The 23359-nt window shown below is 38.1% G+C and overlaps 1 protein-coding gene across 1 annotated transcript; it reads left to right on the top strand.

Moving 5' to 3' along the window:
* On the top strand, positions 13356–20267 carry LOC8082266 (CBL-interacting protein kinase 24). The gene is made up of 14 exons (XM_002438609.2): positions 13356–13699; positions 14748–14810; positions 14950–15021; positions 15679–15786; positions 15874–15948; positions 16026–16079; positions 16523–16648; positions 16771–16860; positions 17215–17337; positions 17487–17606; positions 19040–19156; positions 19240–19296; positions 19382–19456; positions 19673–20267. Exons 1-14 carry the CDS (start codon positions 13526–13528, stop codon positions 19766–19768), a joined length of 1350 nt encoding a protein of 449 aa, XP_002438654.1. The 5' UTR covers positions 13356–13525; the 3' UTR covers positions 19769–20267.

Raw genomic sequence — 23359 nt, 5'->3', positions numbered from 1 at the left:
GCGGGGCCGCGAATATTTATGCGCCCGCGCGGCGCGCGCACGTGACGGCGTCCTCCGTGGCACGCGCTGAGTGGCCACAGCGATACGCGCGGTGGGTTCCACGTTGGCCGCCGCGGTGGCCGTCGCCTTGGGAGGTGGGACCCCTTTGGTGGAGGAGCGGGCCCGAGAGCGGACGGACGAGACGAGCTGCGGGCTACGCGACGGAGCGCGGGGCAGCGGGGGGTGGGTGAGCGCGACGGCGGTTAGACGAGTGATGATTTGCCTTTGGCTCTTTAGTTTCGATTTTTTTTTGGTTTTTTTTATCGTAGTATTTTCGTTTTTATTTGATAATTATTGTCCAATCAAAAATTAACTAGACTCAAAAGATTCACCCCGCGATTTACAAGTAAACTGTGCAATTAATTTTTATTTTCGTCTATATTTAGTGCTTCATACATGTGCCACAAGATTTGATGCGACGGAAAATCTTGAATTTTTTTGATTTTTGAGGTGAACTAAACAAGGCCTTAGTTCAATTTTTTCTTTCGAGATTTTTTGTCGTATCGAATTTTTAGATATATGCATAAAGTATTAAATATAGATAAAATTAACAATTAATTACATATTTTGTCTATAATTTGAGACAGATATTTTGAGTTTAGTTAATCTATGATTAGACAATAATTATCAAATACAAACGAAAGTGTTACAATAGCTAGACCAAAAAAATTTCACCAACTAAATAAGGCATTTGTCTACTGCCGGTTGGCCGCCACAAGGTTTTGCATGCTTGGCTGTCATGAGCGGACAGCAACCAGGGCAGTCGACGGTGGCGGCTGAGGGACGAAGCTGTGTGGAGCTCACGCTCACGCCATGGTGTATGCGTCAAGTTGTGTGCGGAAACAGAATAGTTTTAGAGGTGGACAAATTCAAAGATATGATGAGGGCTTAAGATCTACCTTTGGAATGTAAGGCTGTCTAGTGTTGCTATTGTATCCTCTACTTTACGGTAACATCGACTTTGCCATTAGATCTGAGCATTTTGTGAGTTGAACAGATAAAAAATCAATTTTTTCATGCGTTAATTTTTTAGCTCGGTCACCTACTTTGTTCCATGTCATGCATTCTTAGCCAAAAAACCCCAAAAGAATCATTTGATATCTAGAAAAAATAATCATAATACTGCAATAAGCTCATTAGGAAGTTGATCTCTGCCTCGACACTTCATAGTTCGCACTTAGTGCTTGTCGCGGTGTCACCTCTCTCTCCGTCTCTCACCAACTGACATGTAGTGTAGGTGTCCCACGGTCTACGGACACAAAAACATCGTCACAAGGAAGTTCTACAGATGATCAATTATGTGATAATCTGGCAAGGTGCACTGTGAGTAGCGACAGTGAGGATCAAGGCTAATCTCGAGAATTGCTAGCTCTAAAATTCATAGATCCACCACTAATATATATGGACATGCTCTAGGATCGACAGACAAACAAAGTATATGTATTTGTATTGTGATCCATTGGATGCCCTTGGTTATTCGTGTCCCCTCATATTTGTAAGGTGGAAAGAGCTTGTCTCAGGTACAAAGTCAAATTTGCAAAGGTATTTATGGAGGATTCAAAATCCCTTTTTGACTCGGCTAATTTGGTCTATAACATCACCTGGCTCGGGATGTACCTATTTTGATCAGAGTCACATAGTGTTACTTTTAAGGCAACAAAACCACTAGGACAACAAATCATGTTATTTAATTGTTATCAATAGGGTTAAAAACGAATAGATAGATAAATCTTGTCCATCCCATCCAACTTTTGCATTTGATATACATTTTTTCTGTATTTCTAGATATAGAAACATGATGAGAACTAGGATAGAAGTGTTTGGGAGAATTCTCTATTGAATTTTGAGAGTTTACGCTAATCAAATAGAATCACTTCTAGCCGCAGAATCACTTCTCTCAGAGAATCAATTTTTATAGAGAATCAGAATCAAATAGAGCTCTAATAGACATGCTCAAATTTGATTAAACTTTAAATAATTTAAGTTGGTACTGAACATCTGCATCATTTCTTTGACGGAAGTAATATCGGTGCCTGTTTTCCCTGCACGCGGTCCAGTGGCAGGGCATAGAGATATTTTTCCAGCACGCGCTGCTTTGAGGAGATATTAGCAGGCACCAGAGAATAAATTGCGGCCTCAACTCTGAATTTTTTGTGACCAAGACGGCAAAAGAGTCATTCTCAACTTTTGAGAAAGGTCGTCAGAATCAGTACTGTACAGTAGGTAGGATTTGTGTCCGTTTAAAAAAATCAAGAAGGTACTACTAGACAAGAAAATAAAGTAGTAGGAGTGCACGTTAAGATTCTTTTTAGCAAAACAATTAGTACAGAAATGAATATAGACTAGTCAAATAGACTACAACTTGCCGACTAAAGGACCAAGAGTGTTTGGGTATCTAGAATTTGGGTTTACAAAACAAATTTCTCTTGTCCAAATGTCTTTAAAACTTTAGTATTCTCTTTATTTCAAATTATAAAATAACTTACACTTTTTTATCTACATTTAATGTTCTATGCATGTGTCCAAAGATTCGATGGGATGGATAAAAATTTTTTGGGTAGGAAACTAAACAGGGCCTTATGTAATAAAATTGAAATCATTCATCACCTGTTCTGTGAATGTTATCATGCTAGATTTCTGTGGTGTGCTTTACATGTTGTATCGGTGCAATGCCTCCTTTGAGTGTGAAAATTTATTCAATATGGATGGCATAAATAGGGAGGCAGTAATACAATTCACTACCAGCTTCATCTGATTCTTCTAGTGTATCTGAAAAAAATATTTGTGGAGGGTCATAGTATTTGACTCCTATAGAATGTGTAAAACAAGATAGGAACACCGTTGAGGAATAAATTCATGGATTGTTATGATCTCATTACACCTTGCATTGTTCGTCAATGAAAAGAAAAAAGGTCTCATACCTCTAACGGTCTCCCGTCACAGCAGTCACACGCATATAGCCTTGTTTAAATGTAGCTTATAAAATTTTAGGATGTCATATCGTCGCGTCACATGAAAGTGTTCTGACAGTAATAATAAAAACAAATTACAGAAATTCTCACCGTAGGATGAATTTATTAAGCCTAATTAATCTATTACTAGCACATATTTAATGTAGCACCACATTGTCAAATTATGGACTAATTATGATTAAAAGATTCGTCTCGTACAATAGTCACAATCTAAGTAATTAATTATTTTTAGTCTATATTTATTATTTAATACTCAATGCACACGCGTCTAAATATCTGATAGCACAACATGTGGATTGGGGAGTAAACTTGTAGGGCTACTTTGGAAGCCGATAACTCCGCCGAGATTCCCGTGATTTTCTGAGGTGAGAAACCCGCCGGTTAATCTGTCCCAGGGCAATCCCCTGCTATGTTTGGAAGACTAGGGAGACACGAATATCAAGGAAGAAAATTATATGAAATAGTGTCGCACAGAAATAATTGTGAGACACCACCTGATCACGTTGATGTATGTGGGAAAAAAAATCTAACTGCACCTCTTAGCTTGCTGCAAGGTGGGACCTGCGTGGCGCATGCAGAGGATGTCGCACGACGTTTGTTATGCGACACTGTCTCATGTAATTTTTTTCCGTGGGAAGAAAATTATATGAGACAGTGCCGCACAGAAATAATTGTGAGACACCATATGATCACGTTGATGTATGTGGGAAAAAATCTAACTGCACCTCTTAGCTTGCTGCAAGGTGGGACCTGCGTGGCGCATGCAGAGGATGTCGCACGACGTTTGTTATGCGACACTATCTTATGTAATTTTTTTCCGTGTGGGAAGAAAATTATATGAGACAGTGTCGTACAGAAATAATTGTGAGACACCACCTGATCATGTTGATGTATGTGAGAAAAAAAAAATCTAACTACACCTCTTAGCTTGCTGCAAGGTGGGATCTGCGTGGCGAATGAGAGGATGTCACACGACGTTTGTTATGCGATACTGTCTCATGTAATTTTTTTTTCTTTTGTGTGTGGTCCGTTATTGGGGCCATGGGCTATGGGCGCAGCGCTTCGCTTTCGCCCAGAAAAGGCAGGCCCGCAACGCGGGAGGTTTTGTGCGTCGTGGGCCCGCGATGCCGCAGCGCCCCGTACGGGGCAAGAAAAAATATCTCCCGTTGCTACACACCAAAAAAAAAAAAATCTCCTCGATACACTGACACGCGACTGGAGTCCTACATTTGTCTGGCACGCCAGCTGAGCTACCCAACCTTTTTTTTTATTTGAGAAGAGAGCTACCCAACTGCACAGCCGCGTCTGGTTCTCGATGGTCCAAGGGTTCCCTTTTTTTTCTCCGAAACATGGATCTTCAATTCTTAGCATCCGGCGATCGAACGGGCCAGGCTTTTTTTTTTTGCTTAAGAATCTTGTAGGCCTGGCCCATGAGTCCTCGATTTGGGCTGCATATCTTAGGCCTGTTTCTTTTCAGGAAAAAATCTACTTTTTCTCCCCCAATTTTCACGAAAGTCTGTTTTTACTCCTCCAACTCCAAAACCGGATAAACTACATCCCTCAACTTTTTAAAGCATGGATTTTATCTCCCTGGAGCGGTTTCGAAGATAGTTTTGCTATAGTGGATGGTGGTTTTACTGCAGTGACAATGATTTTATCTTTTTACTTTTTTATTTATTTTGGCTGAACTTTTGAAAAATTATAGTAAATCACAAAAAAATCATAAAATATAAAATCTAATTTTGTTGGACTCCACATGAGTAGATCTACATAGTAAACATATAATATGGTATATTTTAGTTCAATAAAATAATTATAGAAGCTATAACTATGAATTATTTCAATTAATTACAGAAAGCATAGATCTAAAGCTATAACAAAAAGATTATATTAAATCATACCATATTATATGTTCACTATATAGATATGCTCATGTGAAGTCTAACAATATTAGATTTTCCATTTTATGATTTTCTGTAATTTACTATGTTTTTTTAAAGATTTAGCTGAAATAAATAAATAAATAAAGACAAAACATTCATAGCAAAAACTTTATACTAAAGTGTACCATATTACATGTTCAGTGTGTATATCTACTCATGTGGAGTCCAACAAAATTAAATTTTCTATTTTATGATTTTTCTGTGATTTACTATGGTTTGATTCAGCCCAAATAAGAAAAATAAAAAGACAACCACCGTCACTATAGCAAAATCACCGTTCACTGTAGCAAACTGCCTTCAAAACTGCTTCACAGAGGTAAAATGCACGGTTTGAAAAGTTGAGGGAGGTGGTTCGTCTGGTTTTAGAGTTGGAGGAGGAAAAACGAACTTTTGTAAAAGTTGGGGGAGGAAAAAGACTTTTTCTTTCTTTTTAACTCTCGTCATATCGAATATTTGGACACATGTATGAAGTACTGAATATAGACTATTTATGAAACTAAAAACATAGTTAGAGAATAATTTGCAAGACGAATCTTTTTAGCCTAATTAGTTCATGATTGGACACTAATTATCAAATAAAACGAAAATTGTACCATACCAGACTACCCGTTAAACTTTAACGCTCCCAATCAAACACCCTGTTTGTAAAGTTGTAACTGTTTACTTCTACAAAACATATGCAAATTTATGCCACATGCGTTTAACTATTTTCATACGACAGCTTCTCAGCACATATTCTTAAAAAAATTTCACACAAACTTTTCCGAGAGAATGTTGTCATATACGAACTTCCATTTTTCAAATGTTTTGCAAAATGTCATATAGCACAGCATGTAGGGAGACTAGGAGCCCGTGGTTAGGATGTGTGCGTACGGTCGGAGATACTCCGGAAGTAGCCTTCAAAACAATAATATATAGAAAGAGAACAATAATATAATAAGAGCAACTCTAGTAGTAGTCCTCAAAATTAAACCTCTACTTTTAGTTTAGATGCTCTCTCTACTTTTTGAGGCTTAACTTTTTTACTTCAACTCTAACAGTAGCACCCAAATTTAGACCCCCAAACCTATTACAAAGAGAATGATAGAAGAGACCCACTCGTCATTGTCTTTTTCTTCTTCCTCCTCTTTCTTTTTCCTTTGGACACGGACACAATTAAAGCATCAAGCCGGTTACATGCACATGCAAGGGAAGAGAGAGAGAGAGAGAGAGAGAGCGTGCGCTGGGGCTAGAATATGCGATGGAGGATGGGGGCTGTCCTGTTGGGCTAATAGGAATGGGACTTGGGGGAGAAATATTGATGTCCAACCAAATATGGGATCTAGAGTAGGGGTCCTACTGGAGTAATGTTTTTAGTCTAGACAATCATATTTAGCTATTGGGTTTTGAGTAGAGGTCCTACTGAAGTTGCTCTGGAAGAAAAGAAAACCATCGTTATCATCACCATCATCACATTATAAAATAAAATAAAACATTATAAAACAACAAGTTTTTTTTTTCTCAATAAGACTCTTTCTCTGTAAAAACCCGTTCGATTCTTATTTGAGCCTTCCATCATCTGAAGGGTGTAAAATTTGTAAGATTTTGACATTCAATAAGTTATGATATTGCCCTTTGTTTGTTTACGGCTTTGTTTAGATCTAAAAAGTTTTTAGATTTTGACATTATAGTAATTTCGTTTTTATTTGACAAACATTGTCTAATTATGGAGTAACCAGACTTAAAAGAATCGTCTCGTGATTTACAGGCAAACTGTGCAATTAGTTTTTATTTTCATCTATATTTAATACTTCATACATGTGCCGCAAGATTTGATGTTATGGAAAATCTTGAAAAGTTTTTGGTTTTTAGGGTGAATAAGGCCTCACTTGTTTCTACATATGTCGTCGATTTTTTGAACATTATATGTAGATCCAATAAATAATTTATTATCATATTTTTGTACTTAAAGAAATGATGATGATATATGAATTAACATCTCGAGAATTCAATTAATATTTCTATTATATTTGAAATAGTTTTCATAAACACATGCGTGTGTGTAAACTAGCAAGCTAGCACAAAGAACGAAGGAGGGAACATATGAAAACTGCGATATTCTTGGCATCATGCACCACTGCCCCAGATGTATACACTATTATAAATAAAGCACAGATCTTCCTAACAAAACTACGTCACATCGTTTTTTCTTTTGTTTAATAACAAACGGCCTAATCACAAAATATAAGATCATCAAGCATCTCTAACAGTTTGGCAAATAACTTCTCATCCATAATTTTTTTTAGTAAAATGAGAAGAAAATCTTCTCCAACAGTTTAACATCTCAATTTCCCATCTTTTCTAACTTAGCACATCTCCCTGTCTAGAGCACAAATATATACGCGGGCTCCATGTTTATCATTGGTCTTTCTCCTCATACTTAGCGGAACTCTGTGTTCGTTTAGTGGGGCTCTTCGTTCGCTTAGCGGGTTTTTGTGTTTTTAAAAATAAATTTGTCAAACTATTAAAGATGAGATCTTTTTTTCTTCCTATATTTTTTTTTTAAGTTGAGGAACAATAAAATTTAGGAAACAGATGTTACGACGAAAGGCTACATCACGGCCGGGGTCGTATTAGTCATTATGTCATTACAAAAATCTAACGCAAGATCCCCGAGCCACGTGAACTGTTCTTTATGTTGCCAAATCGTACTTAATAATTGAAGTTGGAGCCCCACCGTGTAGTACCCTACAAGAGTAGAGGATGCACGCAATGCAAGTCTCCACTTTAAACAATGTGTGCACTGTTATTTAGTGACTCACTAGCAGCCATCCATCCATTTTTCAACCTCCAAAACTGTCGCGTCGCTCTCTGCTCGATCGGAAGAGATGAACACGACGACGAGTAGTCAGATGTCATTTTTTTAGCCGCCAGCAAAGATGCTACTTCCTCCATCTCAATTTATAATTTATTCTTAAAATCTTATAGAGTCAAAGCATATAAAATTTAATTAATATTATAGAAAACATTAGAATAATTTATGACATCAAATAAATATTACCATGAAAATATAGTTTTCCAGTGGCGGTCACGGTATACCCGCCTCTAGAAATCCGTTAAGAGAGAGGTAAATGTCTTTCCTTAGAGACAGCATCCATTAATAGAGGCGACATCCATTTTGTGTCTACCTTTTGTCAGAAGCTTCTAAAATTATTTTTATGGTACCATGAAAAGATAGCAAATTAGGGTGGCACATGAGCTCACACAACTAGCAAAATTCAATATGCTTCACTATGTATTGGTCACAATAATGTTTTGTTTCGCTGAAATTTGGTTTATACTAATATCTATGTTAATTTATTGTGAGAGAAAAACACTGTTAATTCGCTGAAAATTAAAAAATGTATAAAGCTCTCTCTATTCTCACAAAGATGGATCGAACCAAAGCTGCGGTGTCCTGAAATGTGGTGGCAGACAATTGGTCACCGGCAAAGGACTGTAGGGAATGAAATGTGGACTCTTTTCATCGTTAACTTGAGCCTCTCATCATATTCTCCTGTACCTGTGATCTTCCCGGCTTTAATTTGGCCAATGTATGAGCACGCAAATGGCTTCGCAACCAAAAAAAAGAGAGAGAGAGCATGGGGCAGAATGTGGTGGAAGGCACTGTTCATGAGGAAAATCGAAAAAAAAAAACACTTTTGATGCTTGCCATGTCTGTTGCGCATGATGATACACTCATCTGAAAGAAACATTTCGATGTGAAGCGACAGACCATCATAAGTACAGGTCATTAGCGACACCGACAGACATCGATCATGTGGCGCACAATATATGGACAAGGTATCCTTGTTGCCATGGGATTCCACGAAAAAGAGGACGCACGATCATGACTCATTTTTTTTTGAATGGTAAGCTATTTCTATCTATATATTAGCATATGTTCAGAAATCAGGATATACGATAAGAATGCACCACGCATCAAGACTTTCTTAAACCGTTATTAAAATTAGACAAGGCATAGGCAACGAAAGAATCTAGCTAAAAAATAGAATTAGATCAAACTGTAAGATGATGTAACTGCAAAACAAATAGCGATGTATGCATAAGTTTGCTAAAACTCACTTGACAAATCTATAGTTTTGCCAAGTCTCAAAACCAAATGCCAAGTGAAAAAAAAGGTCTTCTCCAACAGTTTGCTATTTGGGCTTGGTAAAAGAACTTGGCATCCTAGGATTTTTGCCAAAATCACAAAATTGAGCCTCCAACAAGTTGGCAAATTGGGATACACGTGATGCCAAGCGATGGAGGACTTGACATATTTGCCAAGTGAAGCGAAAATTTTGCCAAGCTTACGAAATTGCCAAGTAGTTTTTTCCAACTTGTTGAAGGTTGTTTTCTGTAGTTTTAGCAAAAATTCTAGGATGCCAAGTACTTTTAGCAAACAGTTGGAGTATATTGAAGTAGTGTGTTTAACGAAGAGGATGTGGATAGCTTGTATTAAAGGCATATTTAGGACTGCTTGGAACAGCTCTATAAAAACTTAGAGTTTGTAGAGTACCTCTTTAGTTACTCTCATAACTCTATATTTTTTTCTCGAGCAGAGTGCTGAATTTGTTTGGCTAAAAAACATAGAGTGGAGCAGTGTCAAACACCCCTAAGTGGTTGTAAGTTAGTGCGATGACATGGCTAATGTGGGAGATGATGTGGATGAGATAGAATTTATGGTGAGGTTAGTTTTACAAGAGATATATGAATATATTATTGGTTCTTATTACCCATGTATTATAAATTTTTTCTTTTGACATGGAAAAGGTTTCCATTAAAGTGAGGCTAACATAATATCAGCGTCCACCGAAAGGATCACATCGGAGTATAGAGTATTATTAGATTTTTCATTAATTATATTTTCATAATATCTCTATTTAATGTTAGAAATATTTTTAATTTCCTCTATAACTTTGGTTAAATTTGAGATGTTTTGACTCTCTAAAATTTTTGGAATGACTTATAAATTGAGATGGAGGGAGTATTAGCTAGCTATATTTAGATCAAGTAGGTGATGAGGTGGATGCATAGATGGATTTGTGTGTATATTGCTTTCATATAACATGTGGAACGTGAGAAGAAAATTGAAAAGGCCAAAAGAGACAGACAATCAATTGACTATGCGCCTGAAGTCCACCTTGTTTAATTTAGAATATACGTATTTGCAAGTTTTTCTTGTAAGCAATCTGAAAACCGCAGGCAGGTAAATCATATGACACCCACCCTCAAAAGAATTTGGACATGTACAATGGTAATGGCCAATACCCGTACGTATAGAGTAATTGAATAATAACAATATTATATTGTTTTTTATAACCGGGTCAATGCTCTTGCTTGTGAGGTTGCATCAAACCTACACGTATTAACGATAAGTACCATGGACTATCTTTTCGCGGCCACCTTTCCCACATGTCCTTGTTTATACATAATACTCCCTCGGTCAAATAAATAAATAAATAAATAAAATTCTAGTTTTTCGAGAAGTTAAACCGTTTCAATTTGATTCAATTTATATAAAAAGATTACTAACATGATATAAAATAAGTAACATTAGAATTGTAATGGAATCTATTTTTACAATAAATTTATTTCAAAACATAAATAATAATGTTATTTACTGTAAAATTGGTCAAATATAAGATACCTTCACTAATATGGTTTCTATAATTATATCTTTTTTTATGGACGGAGTGAGTATATCATGTACCTATATAGCTATATTACATAGTATGTAGGGACGTTTTATTAATTAATTATTAGTATGGACGTGGACTTATCATACTGCTTATCAATTACGTTTAGGGAGTATTTAGCTGAGGTTGTTAAAGTTTAACAGGTATTGTAGCATTTTTGTTTTATTTAACAATTAGTGTTTAATTATTGACTAACGAGGCTCAAAAAATTCGTCTCACAAATTACTATCTAGCTGTGTTTTTAGTTTTGTAAATAATTTATATTTAATACTCTATACATATGTCTAAACATTTGATGTGATAGATAGTAAACTTTAACGGACGCCAACTGCCATAGATCTAGATTAATTCTAGAGCTTTCGACAACACTCGTGGCCAGGCCACCAACGCAAACAAATTAATCCGCTACCAGGTTGATGTGGATCGCTTTATTACTAATTAATTTATTTATTTACATGCTGGCCTGGCCTTGTCGCGTTATAAACGTCGCACGCGTTAGGCATGTATTGAAGCAAGCTAAAGCATAGCCATTTTGAACACGCACGTTTGCCCTGTACGTCGTCGCACCGAACCGTTTGGCTTGCAAAAATGACTTCAACTTTGTGCAAACTGGAGGCTGGGGCTGCGATGAATTGAAGAAGAACCAGCGTTGCCTTCAATTCGACCAATCATAAATTAATTAGACTTAAAAGATTCGTCTTGTAAAATACATATAAACCATGTACTCTCTCTGTTTTAAAAAAAAAATCAATTTTTGTCTTAAGTTAAAATTTTTAAACTCTGACCAAATTTAAAAAAAGCATTACGATTTACGGTATCAGTTCCGTTAGATTTATCATAAAATATATTTTATTAAACTGTGTATTTATGTCATATATGTTGTTATTTTTTTATAAAGTTCACAGGTCCTAGAAAGATGGAGGAAATAGTTAGTTATTTTTAATCCATATTCAGGGGCGAAGCTAATGCATCTCCTAAAAATTGTAAAAATAGTGACTAAGTCTAAAATTTTATCATATACCTAGTCAGAAAATACTCAGATATATGATAAAATTTTAAACCTAGTCACTATTTAGAGGCGAAGCTAATGCACCTCTATACACCCACAAATTAAGTATATCTTTCTCTAATTTACTGGCGTCAGCTCCCCTCTCGCAATCACCAACAGCACCTTTTTTAGAATAGTGCCATTATAAATCTTGAAATGAATTCTACAAATATCAACATCTATGCACTGTTCACCTAATTTTTTGTCATATCATCCGCTATTAATTTAAGCAGTGAAACTTGGACGTGCTAAAAATGTGTTTCACACCTTGTTTAGTTCCAAAAATTTTCAAGATTTCCTGTCACATCGAATCTTGCAGCATATGCATGATGCATTAAATATACATGAAAACAAAAATTAATTGTACAGTTTATTTGTAAATCACAAGACGAATTTTTAAGCCTAATTACTCCAAGATTGGATAATATTTGTCAAATAAAAACGAAAGTGCTATGGTGCCAAAACCCCAAAGTTTTTGTGAACTGAACAAGGCCTCAATTAGTTGTTATCATATAATTGGAAAAGAGTTGATCTTTTATATTTATCATATAATTGTACCTTTTCTGGAGGTTGCAGCGCGTGCTTCCTTTGCTAGGCAAGTAGGCAAGATAAAGTAGGGTACAATGCTGAAAAGGAGAAATAAAGTAGTGCTATTTTCCCCCACCTTTTCCATATTGTAACATTCTTTTCCCTAGTTCAAATAGTGGTGGTAGACTGGTAGTTGATCCAGAGAATTAAGATGACAATTTCAATTTTAGTTCTACGTCTAAGTGCGGGGATTCAAGAGTATTCGTATCTATGTGGCAGAAATCATATCACAAATTATAACAAACGATGAGGATGCATCACGATTTTTTTCACTCAAGTACCACTCCTCCCAAGAAGGGATCGGTGAGATTCTAACCTGCCAATTCTTTTCCTACCAAAACTTTTACTCCTTTAAAAAAAATCTTATTTTTTTTTGCGATTATATAGAATAACTCAGATGCACACAACGTGCATATATTCATTCCTACGAACTCACTCATGCAACAATCCTCGAGATTAATGAAGTCACTACAGATATCTCGTCTCTACGAACTCATCCACGTAAACCCGAAGACTGGCCAGTAAATTCTTAAAATTGATGGAGTCATCACAGAAGCCTTACTATCGATAGGAACATCACCTACCATTAAAAAAACAATATAGTTAAATCCTTGAATATTCACTTCCACCTAGGACCTAAGTTGCTCTTGATACTCTTTTAGCCACTGAGCTAGAAGCCATTTCGCAGATATCTCTTGACTCCAACAAATTTTTTGATTAGATTTATAAAAGATAGTACTAACATTTATATTTTCAAGTAGATTTGTTATCAAAATGTATTTCATAATTAATCTAGAGATACCTATCACGCTTCATATAAATATTTGTATTTTATTCTGTTCGATTAGAGATGAGATAGTTTGACCTCTATTTTCAAATTTTAAAACAAAAAGAGTTACTCGAAAGGAGTCCTAATCACCACTCTCCTAGTCCACACAGCTCAAAGGTAAACGAAGGAAAGCACCCGACCCCACAGAAGCTGCTGTCACCCGGCGGCAGCGACGGCGCCACCCGTCGTCCCTGTCTTATATACAGCCAACCCCCGTCGCTCTGCCCTTCTCAGTTGTCACCGCCCACAATCCCCGTCCCCGGCATCGCCGAACGGTCACATCAGTCGGCCACGGGCGCACGGGCGCGGCGTGAGCCAAAACAAAACCCAACCCCCACCGCCGCGGGGCAAGAAGGACCAGGCGGCGGGCGAGCAGGAGGGGAGGAATGGCGGGCGCGGCGGGGCGGAAGAAGCGGGTGGGCCGCTACGAGGTGGGCCGGACCATCGGCCAGGGCACCTTCGCCAAGGTCAAGTTCGCCGTCGACGCCGACACCGGCGCGGCCGTCGCCATGAAGGTGCTCGACAAGGAGACCATCTTCACCCACCGCATGCTCCACCAGGTAGTACCTCATCCGTCCACCGTCCTCATCCGCTCCCCATTTTCCGGACGGCGCTGCAACATCACCACCATGTCAAATTGGATTCCTAGACTGCACGTTTGAGCTTGATTTTTAAAATTTTCTTTTTCGAGACAGCCATTTTAGCTTGATTTATTAAGCTGCCTTTAAAATTTCGATCTCGGACGAGCTGCCTATAGGCACATACAAGGCGGAATCGTCGAATGTTCCGTCGGAAAAAGTCGCCGAATTCCGGTGCGGGACCGAGCCGAATATACCTTGTGAGCAACGCGAGCCACACAGTAATCCCAGCAACTTGCGAGCACCAAACCGATAGGCAAAAGCTAAAATTTAGCCCAACCGTTTTTTTTCCCCCTTTCCTGAACAGAACAAAAACTACTCGTCTTTAATTCCACACTAGATTTCACCTGCGATGTTCCTTTCGGGGGGAATCTTAGGAGAGGGAACAAGTCATCTTGGAATTCCGCTCCACAACACAAGTACTTGGATCGTACCAGAGTTCAGTGCTGCGCTTGGTCCGGCAAATGGGTTGAATTCAGCGTTGTCTGACCATCGCCACCAAAAAGGGGTGGAAGTATTTGGTTTCTATGTCTTGAAGTGAATCTATCCTGGCATCTTGTGCGATTAGCGTTGGCCAGGTTGATTAAGCCATTTTGGCATTTCGCAGGTTCTGTTTATAAGAGTCTGGAGATTCGTTACAAAGTGAAAAGCATCACCATCGCTTTCTTTTTCCACAGCTTTAGACCATGTTCCAATGACAGCAACCGAGATCTGCATTTTAGGTTTAATATGTTGTGATACCAACAATTACTAACGGCCAAAGTAGATAGCAATCGAAAGAATCAAGTCTTGCATCCATCAAAATACTACAAGCCCACAAAACAGTGTCTTCCCCCTCTCTCACTGTCTCTCTCTCTGAATTGAGGATTACCACTTACCAGTTAACCAAATGTCTTTTGTCAGTTTATTTAAAAAGATGAAGTTTTTTGGTTTCCATGCTCCAATGAGCTTACTACTTGTTTGCTGCCAGATCAAAAGGGAAATATCAATCATGAAGATTGTTAGACATCCCAACATAGTAAGGCTTAATGAGGTATGTGGTGTGCCATAATGGTGCTTACAGCTCTCTGCTTTATTACCTATCTAATCGTATTATACTAAAACTGTACTCCTACAAAGCCCTGTATATCACCTGGTTTCCTTTCTTTACTAGCATTTTCATTACTTTGTAGGTGTTGGCTGGAAAGACAAAGATATACATAATCTTGGAACTTGTCACTGGAGGTGAACTGTTTGATAAAATAGTAAGAATCTCATGTTCCATGACATTTCCAATTAATTAGCTTAATTACTTATTACTGCACTCTATACATCATATATTTTTAGCAGAAATGTATGGTGATCAGAATCAGTTAGACTAGATTCAGTTTTGTGCCAATTATTTCTCACTAGGTGATTTAAGGTATTCCTTCCTTCTAAATTATAATAATACTAACTAAATGCTGCCCTACTTTAACTATGCCTATTTTTTTTTTATTTGGGCTGTGTTTCTGTATGTGAACTCTTCTTCGATGTCATGTTATCACCCTCACCCATAATAAGAGAAACTTGTTCCCATCAGATAAGGCCCACGAGCCACCAATGAATTTAATACATGATTCCTTCCTACAGCTTTTATGAGGAAAATGCTTATATGATTGAGTGAAACAAAACAAATCAAATCACAAGTGTTCAAGTAAATGACACCTGAATTCAATCCATTGGTGACCAAACATGCTTGAGGATTTCTGACCTGTGCTTTTGTGGAGCATAGAGAGCTTCTTATGTTCGTGCATACCTTTTAATATTAATACCTGAACTTGGGTGGTGAGGTGTGCACACCCATAGCTCATGTGGTTTCAGGTTCCTAAATCATTTTTAAATATAAATCGTTGGTAATGGATGGCATCAAATATTTGTAGGCCCGCCATGGGAAGCTACGTGAGAATGAAGCCAGGAAGTATTTCCAGCAGCTTATTGATGCCATTGATTATTGCCACAGCAAAGGAGTTTATCATAGGGATTTGAAGGTCTCTATTTGATAATCGATGAAAGTATTATTTTAGCTATTCATTAATTACATATCTTACACTGATAGTTTGGGCATTGTTCTGTAGCCTGAAAATCTGCTTCTTGACTCACGTGGAAACTTAAAAGTTTCTGATTTTGGACTTAGCACACTGTCTCAGAATGTAAGTTTGTTGATTTCTGTTGCTGTACTGCTGACTTATATTAATGATTTAATGTGCTAATAAGGAGCTTCCCCCAGGGAGTAGGCCTCCTTCACACGACATGTGGAACTCCAAATTATGTTGCTCCTGAGGTACGGATTGCACTTAAAATTACTAAGTGGTGTAAACATGTTTGGTGGGTGAAATGTTCTCCATTGAAACAAGATCAAACAAAAAATACAAAATTCATTTGCCCTACATATACATAAATGATCTTTTAAGATTATATTTTGAACAAAGCAGGAGCTTTCTTTCAAGAAAATCTGTGACAAAATATATGCATAATAAGTTAGAGGGTTCCTTGACGATTGATGTGAGGGTCAGATTCAGGAATTATGAAGGATGTTGTTCTTTTATAGTGAAAAACTGCATATTCCTTTTGCCATGTTCATTCTAAGCTGTTGTTAGTTGCATGTTCTTCACTAGTGCCAGTTGTGTCTGTCACTGTCGTTATCTTTGACATCATTTTCAGATAAAATCATGAGTCTCTCAGTACATATAATATTTTATACTCTTACTTGGATCACTATTTTAGGTGCTAGGTAGCAATGGATATGCCGGATCTGCAGCAGACATTTGGTCATGTGGTGTCATTCTTTATGTTTTAATGGCTGGTTACCTTCCCTTTGAGGAGAATGACCTTCCAAGTTTGTATGAAAAGGTATCAGCTTCTTTTCAAGTGTGAATCTTTTAATATATCCCTGTCTCCTAAAATTGTTGATTTGCACAATTACTTGGCTCATCTAACACTGAAACCCCTCTCCTCATCTTTTGTATTTCAAGATAACTGCAGCTCAATACTCATGCCCATATTGGTTCTCTCCAGGAGCCAAGTCATTGATCCAGAGAATACTTGATCCAAATCCAAGAACTGTAAGTAAAAGCACAAGCTTGTTTCATTTCATCTTCTAGTATTTGGATTCTAAACAATGTTTTCCGTGTAATTTTAAGCTTTCAGAAGATTTTGATCACCAGTTACTCTTTGTTACTTTCGGCCTATAGTGTGCGAAACTCTTGACAAGTATTTTTATCATATATTTGTTTATATTGATGTTCTGACATGTGTTTGGAAAACCCCATATACAAGATCAATATAAGAACTTTACATAACAAATTATGTACATTTATTGCAAAGCATCTTTTACCTAATATGTAGCATTTCAGTCATCTGTATTCACAAATAAATTGATGGTACCAGTTTCTCTTGTCTCTGTGCTTTCTTTCCAGCGTATCACTATTGAAGAAATAAGAGCAGACCCATGGTTTGGGAAGAACTATGTAGCTATTAGACGTGGTGAAGATGAAAATGTCAGCCTGGATGATGTTCAAGCTGTTTTTGACAATATTGAGGTTTGTGAGAAATTGGTCAGTCCAAGCATGTTATGTAAACTCAGTTATCTCCTTTCAGAGTCACCAGAAAGATCCCTAGGGTTCTATTGTCCGTTTGAAGTAGTTTTTCCTTCTAATATTGATTTTATACTATGTTTCTTTTTTCTCAGGACAAGTATGTATCTGAGGAAGTAACTCACAAGGATGGTGGTCCTCTTATGATGAATGCCTTTGAGATGATTACACTATCTCAAGGTTTGGATCTCTCAGCATTGTTTGATAGGCAACAGGTACTTTGCAACTCTTTTTACTCAGCATAGTGGACCATACTTTAGATGACCATGAACCCAAGAAGCACAACCATGCTAATGTCTGGCAGCTGCGTCACAAGGGAAGGGATACAGGAGATTCTAGGAATCTTGATATGTTTCTTATACTTAATAAAAAAGAGACACAATCCCATCCTTTTGTAGATGAGTTGTCTTGACCATTAAGAAACTAATATCTCGAATTAAGGGAATAACTCAATCTACACCCCTTGTCCAAGATTTGCTTACGGCCAGCTCCTCACATGGAACGAGCCCACATACGCTATCATCTCTAAATAGAGCTACCGTCAACAGCGCCACCTGGTTTCTGCTTGAACACTCATTGTCAATCCTGCCATTTCTAGCACTGTGGCTGCTACATCGGATGGACCCTAATGGGCCATACATGACAGGCATTTAATATTGTGCTGTACTTAGCACACAACGAAGATTGAAGCATTCATGTGACAATCATGTGAAGTTTTGAATTTAACCTATTGGTTCCTTTTTCCCATTAAGTAATATTTTATACCACTTCATCTGTGCTACCTGATGTTTTGCTGGTGTTTCCTACTCCCCCATTTTCCATAAAGTAGCCACAAGAAATAAAATGCACTTGTAGTATATTTCCTATTTAACAAAGACGATGCAAGAGCTATTTTCCCTTCTTTTTTCGTGTTTGTTCTTGTATGGAAAGTTGTTTAATTATCATAATTGATCGATACAGATTCAACATTAAACAATTAATTGGGAACAGAGAAGAAACCTTGGCCCTGCTTATGCCGAAAAAAAATACTACTACCTCTGGTCCATTTTATCCGGCGCACACACATATCAAGATTCAAACTTTAAAAACTTCGACCAATAATTAGGCTAATAATTTTTAACTATTATATTACAAAGCTTATATGATTATATTTATAAGGATTATACTATCCAATGATTATAATTTTATAAGCATAAATAATATAATATAAATTAAATGAATGGTCAAAGTGTAGTCTAGGAGACCATGTCATTCTAATTTGCGCCAGATAAAATGGACCGCAGGGAGTATGTGATAGACTGGGAACTCCATCTTACAATTGTTAAGTATAATAGCCAGGGGTATTAGTGTAATCTCCTAATCTAGGGATTCCCTCTTGTGTCCGTCATGTACTCTATATATTGTCCCCCTTTATTCGTAACAATATTCGAGAACCGAGCTAACACTGTCACACATTTCAGTGACACAATAATAGACTTTTCATTTTATGTGTATGTAGACATTGATCCTTTTGTGTTCTCTTCATTTGTTTCGCCATCTCCTTAATACGTGGTCAGAATTTGCTGTACACATATCTCAATGCTTATAGAACAGGCTTAATATTTGGTCTATCTAATGCCTTTTGCATCACATGGATATTTTTTTGTAGGAGTTTGTCAAGCGCCAAACACGTTTTGTCTCAAGAAAACCAGCCAAGACTATAGTAGCTACAATTGAAGTTGTTGCTGAGTCAATGGGTCTCAAGGTCCACTCCCAGAATTACAAGGTACACTTGAAACGTTGCTTCAAAAAATATCTGCTGGATAAACATTTATCTCCATGTACTGATACATATTACTAACTTTGCAGCTGCGGCTTGAAGGTGCAGCATCAAACAGAATGAGCCAATTCGCTGTTGTTCTAGAGGTGAAGTCATGGAGCGCATTAGTTTGTCACTTGTCTTTACACAATGCTATGCACATTTTCATTCTCTGAAGTGCACTTGAATCAGGTTTTTGAAGTTGCCCCTTCTCTGTTCATGGTTGATGTTCGAAAGGTTGCTGGTGATACTCTGGAATACCACAGGGTCTGTTATGTTTGCGTCTCATCCTTGTTGGGCATTAACTAAGTACTAGTTTACATGATTTTTTTTCATTCTGCTTTGTGATTTGTTTGCATGCCATCCTTGCACTAATCATGTTGCAGGGCATTAACTAAGTACTAGTCTAAGTGTTTTTTCTCCATTATGCCTTGTGATTTGAGTCTTATAAGGATTGCTAACTGCATCTTAAACCAATTGCAGTTTTACAAGAACCTATGCAGCAAACTTGACAGCATAATCTGGAGGCCAACCGAAGTTTCTGCGAAATCTACGCTGCTGAGGACGACCACATGCTAGCCCAAGCACTGAGCTACTGATGGAGTGACACCAGCTGCTGAGGAAGACCACTTGCTGGGTCACTGTAGTGGCACCAACAAGAGACGTGATTCCTAGCCGTCAGAAGAGGGGGAGCTTCTGTTAAATCTAGCATTGCTCGTGGACCTGGGATTCGTGATGGTTTTTGCAGCTGCTTTCGCAGGCGATGTATGTACCATAGTTGAGTCTTTATTAGATCAGACGAGGCGGCTTACAACACTAGTTGTTTGTATATTTGTAGTAATGGTATTGGAGATAGTCTGTATAGCTCCAGTTGTGCAGCTGTATGTAGCAGGAACCTGAATGTCAGGTCGAATCGTTGTTTGCATCCAGTAAACAAGATGGCTCATGTGATCAACTGATCATGCCACCAAATGCCAGATCTTGTAAATATCTGAAGGACTGAAGGATGCAACACTCTCTATATAGTGACTACATCTGACATCTGAGGCAAATTTCTGCCCCTACACTATGACATTTTTATATTTGGACCCACGGCGAAAGGTTATGCTTAAATGGATCCTCAGGCCTTGTTTAGTTCACAAAATTTGTTGTCTTTAGATACTGTAGCATTTTCATTTTTATTTGACAAACATTGTCCAATCATAGACTAACTAAGCTTAAAAGATTCGTCTCACGATTTATAATCAAACTATGTAATTAGTTTTTATTTTCATTTATATTTAGAGAATCTTGAAAATTTTTTGATAGTTTTTGGAAACTAAACAAGGCCTCAGTACCGTGCCCAGGATAGATGTGATGGACTGATGGCGTCGTGTTTCTACAATTCTACGACGTGCATCGGACTTGCGCGTCGTGCTTCTATGTCAGGACGCTGCACCCCTTAGCGCCGTGCTTGGGGACTTTAACTGCCTGTGTGCCTGGCCTCTATGTGTGTATATATTAATATTATCTGTTGTAAACAGAGAGTGGCTTCGATGGACATAGGAGGGTTGATTGATTTTGGATCTCAAAGGCACCACTAATTAAGAGGTTAGTTTTGGTATATTAATGGCCAAGAGGAAATGAACAATTATGTGTCTATTATTGATGGTTTTTGAATCTCCCACTATAGTTTTCATTATGTGTACTTGTTGGAGTAGGGTATGGATATTTGCTCCCATGTATAATTTAGCGGCTATAGCCTGATTTTGCCAGCGATTGGCTATTTGAAGAGGTAGGCCGCTAAATGCCACATCATGCAATTTAAAATATTGGGTTGATTATGACGACAGGTCCTTACCCCAATAACTTGCTGCTAGTTGGGTCACCAACACAACACATGAAGGGGTTGAGATTCACGTTGTTCCATCGGCTTAGTGTGAGGTTCCATTAACTTAGGCATATGATGGTGACGATAGGTTTGTTTGTGGATTTGAAGACATTGGGCCAGAATATCGTGAGTATTAGTCTCTGTTACACATGTGAAGCAAATGACATTCAAATGAGATATAAATCCAGAACCAATACAACTATTAGGTAACTAACAATTTGGAAAAAATATCTCATATGAAGATCTTGTCCATCAAATAAATGACATTGATATTCAGATCAAAATTGATCAATTGATATGCAAGCAAAAGATTGGTCTAACAAGATGTGTTATAAATGGTTGCATGACAAGCATGAGTTAAAAAGAGATATGGTACATAAACATATGTATCTATATGGTCTCATTAGTTGGAAAACGTGTCTACATGATAGTGGGATAACCAACACTATATCACCTAGCAAAAATGAAAAATATAAGGTTATACATAATTATGGTCATTGATGATTAACATGAATTGGTTATTTGTTCAATTAAAGAAGTGGATTTCAAATGAATCCTTACTGTTGATATAAAAGCAAGGCTTCACTTCATGACAAAAAAACAAGGTGAAGGGGTTAAAGCAAGGTATGGTAGTGTGCACTGTAGCGCACTGCAAGACCTATCTAGATTTAGATTTAGAAAGAGTCCAGAAGTTAAGTTTGCTTGTAAGTGCTATCTATAATATAAAAGGAAGATGTATCCTTTAAATTAACCAAGAATAAATTGGGGGTAGAACCCTCTACCTCCCTCTTTTCCTAGTCGCACACGTGCCCACCCTATAGCCACACTGTCCTCCCCCGCAGCAAGCGACAGTAGTAGTTGTCGCTGCCGCCAACCAATGTTGCCTGCCTTTCCACCGACCACCCTGACGTCGTGGTTGCACCGGCCACCGTCCACCAGGCTGATTGCAGCTTGCTGTTGCCGCTCTTCCCTCCCTCTGTCTAGGCGCAGCCAGCCCTAGAGCGGTGGTTCCTCCCCTCTAATTCCCCAATTCTACCTCTAAACCTTCTCAGCAATTTAGGACCACGACACGCGCGCACGCACACCAACACCAACATCACCATGACATATGTACCATTCATTGCCACACACCAACATCAACATAACCATGACGACGTTTGGACAGGCCAGCTGTAGCTTGCTGTTGCCGGCGTTCCCTCCCTCTGTCTAAGCGCAGCTAGCCCTAGTGCAGTGGTTCCTCCCCTCTAATTCCTACCTCTAAACCTTCTCGGCGATTTAGGACCATGACATGCGCGCATGCACGCACACACACACCCCAACATCACCATGCCATATCTACCATTCATTGCCCCCCCCCTCCCCCCCACACACACCAACATCAACATGCCATATCTACCATTCAACACCTCTGGCTTTGGTTATCGAAGCATCGCGGCCTTCGATACATATTTAGAAACAAGTCGCCTTTGACTTTGTGATTTTTTATTTTAGCTCTTTTTATAAACTTATTTTTAGGACCAAAGATTTCAGATTCAAATGCTTACACATGTATACCTAATGTAGTACACAAAACCACAAATTAGATGTCAAACCCTACTGTGCCACGGCTAAAATAAATACTCTCTCTTGTGTCAAAATAAAAGTCATTCTCGCTTCCCGAGAAATCAGTTTTTCTTAACTTTGACAAACTATATATAAAAATATTAATATTTATAATAAAAATTAGTATCATTAAATAGATTGTTAAATATACTATCATAATAAGTTTATTTAGAGATGTAAATATCATCTATTTGGGATGGGGGAGTACAAATCACCCGTCGACGACGATAACCAAGGCGAGCACTAGTGGAACTCAATGGGAATCACGTTTCTTGATGCCCACTTTGTAGGGTACAATCCTACTAAACTCGGCTTGCTACAAAAAAAAAAAAATCAGTTGCTGATGCTTTTGCGATCGAGATCACCCGGTGGGGCTCACTGCGGCCATACGCCTCTGATCTTCCTTGTTCCTTGCTTCACGCAAGACGTGGCTGCTCCTCCGCTAAACACATGGCCGCCCTCAAGTCCTCAACTACTACTATGCTCAACAGGTGCCAGCCTTGTTGTCACGTCCTCCACCACAGCCCCCAGCAGCTGGTGGAGTTCAGATGAACCTGGCCGAGGTCCCTGGCGCTGCCCAAACGTCGTTAAAAGCCTCATGAAATGCAAAAGCGTGTGATACTACCTTTATTCAAAGAGACGACTACGATCGCAATGGTATTTTTGGGTCCTTACGTCACGCCGGTGACGCAGGCCGG

The sequence above is a fragment of the Sorghum bicolor genome, chromosome 10, assembly GCF_000003195.3.
Source record: "Sorghum bicolor cultivar BTx623 chromosome 10, Sorghum_bicolor_NCBIv3, whole genome shotgun sequence".
NCBI classification, from domain to species: domain Eukaryota; kingdom Viridiplantae; phylum Streptophyta; class Magnoliopsida; order Poales; family Poaceae; genus Sorghum; species Sorghum bicolor.
This window is presented reverse-complemented; position numbering and strand designations above follow the sequence as displayed.